The sequence below is a fragment of the Condylura cristata genome, unplaced genomic scaffold (genome assembly GCF_000260355.1).
Source record: "Condylura cristata isolate star-nosed mole 26May11 unplaced genomic scaffold, ConCri1.0 scaffold00012, whole genome shotgun sequence".
NCBI classification, from domain to species: Eukaryota; Metazoa; Chordata; class Mammalia; order Eulipotyphla; family Talpidae; genus Condylura; species Condylura cristata.
The window spans coordinates 56,154,355-56,155,273 of record NW_004567113.1 but is presented as its reverse complement, the minus strand read 5'-3'; the positions used below and the strand labels follow the sequence as shown (position 1 = coordinate 56,155,273).

The window sequence follows — 919 nt, the reverse complement described above, 5'->3', positions numbered from 1 at the left end:
CAGGAGCGGCGCTGCCCCCACCGTGCGGACACACCGCTGCCGCCACGCGGGCGGGCACGGCTGGTCCCCACATGCCTCCTCCCCACTGCCCTCGAGGGGCCCATGGAGACCCTTCCAGAACACGCCTCCTGGAGAGCCCCGGGCAAGCTGCCCTCGGCCGCGCCCAGCGGTCTCGGGCCCGAGGCCCACACGAGGCGCCTGCCGGCACCCACCACCCCGGTGCCTGCCACGCGGTGGGAACGCTGTCGGGCACAGCCTACTCACGAGGCCGTGGTCCACTCGGAAAAACGCCATTTGACAGGGCTTGTTCAGCAGGTTAGAGAAAGCGATGAAGGCGTCTGCAGCATCCAAGTTCAGGGTCAACACGGCTGCTACGAAGGACATGCCCTGCACCTGAGCAAAGGGGACAGAGGGCGCTGGACGGACGGCCACTGGGCTCGGGCCCTCGCCGCCCGGCCAGCATGACGGCTTCTGCCTGCGTCCCCGCCCGCCCACCCTGCACGGGCCAGAGGCGTCTCCACAGCCCGCCAAGGCCCACGGACAGCAGCAGTCACTGCGAGTGGCCACTGCAGAATCTCGCTCAATGCCGATGAAATTCACGTGCAAAAAAAGCAAATCGGCACATCCACCTACAATGTGCTGAGGGCCAGAGAGCAGTGGCCATCGGCTCGCTCCACCAGGCCCAGGCTGCTCGCTCAGCGAAACCACCAAGGCATGCGGTGGCCTCTGCAGCGGCCTTGCTTCTTCTGGCGGGGACATTACCCAACACGAGGCGTCCACTTACGTAGCCCACGTCCGGCCGGTAGCAGGTGTAAGCGCCCAGGATGCTGTGCAGCATGTCGTGATAGGGGCCGCCCTGAAGAACCAGCACGCGGCCGCCGTCAGGCCTGGGGGACGGTGCCGAGCCCGGCCAGGGCGC

At 67.7% G+C, this 919-nt stretch overlaps 1 protein-coding gene across 1 annotated transcript in view; it reads right to left on the bottom strand.

The window, feature by feature from the left end:
• LOC101635598 (TBC1 domain family member 14) overlaps positions 1-919 on the bottom strand; it is a 13,936-nt gene that overhangs the window by 4,497 nt on the left and 8,520 nt on the right. Inside the window, exons 9-10 of the mRNA XM_012724052.1 lie at positions 785-856; positions 265-393 (exon numbers count right to left, since the gene is read on the bottom strand). Of these exons, the coding sequence (XP_012579506.1) occupies positions 265-393; positions 785-856 (201 nt within the window). The remainder of the gene's footprint in view (positions 1-264; positions 394-784; positions 857-919) is intronic.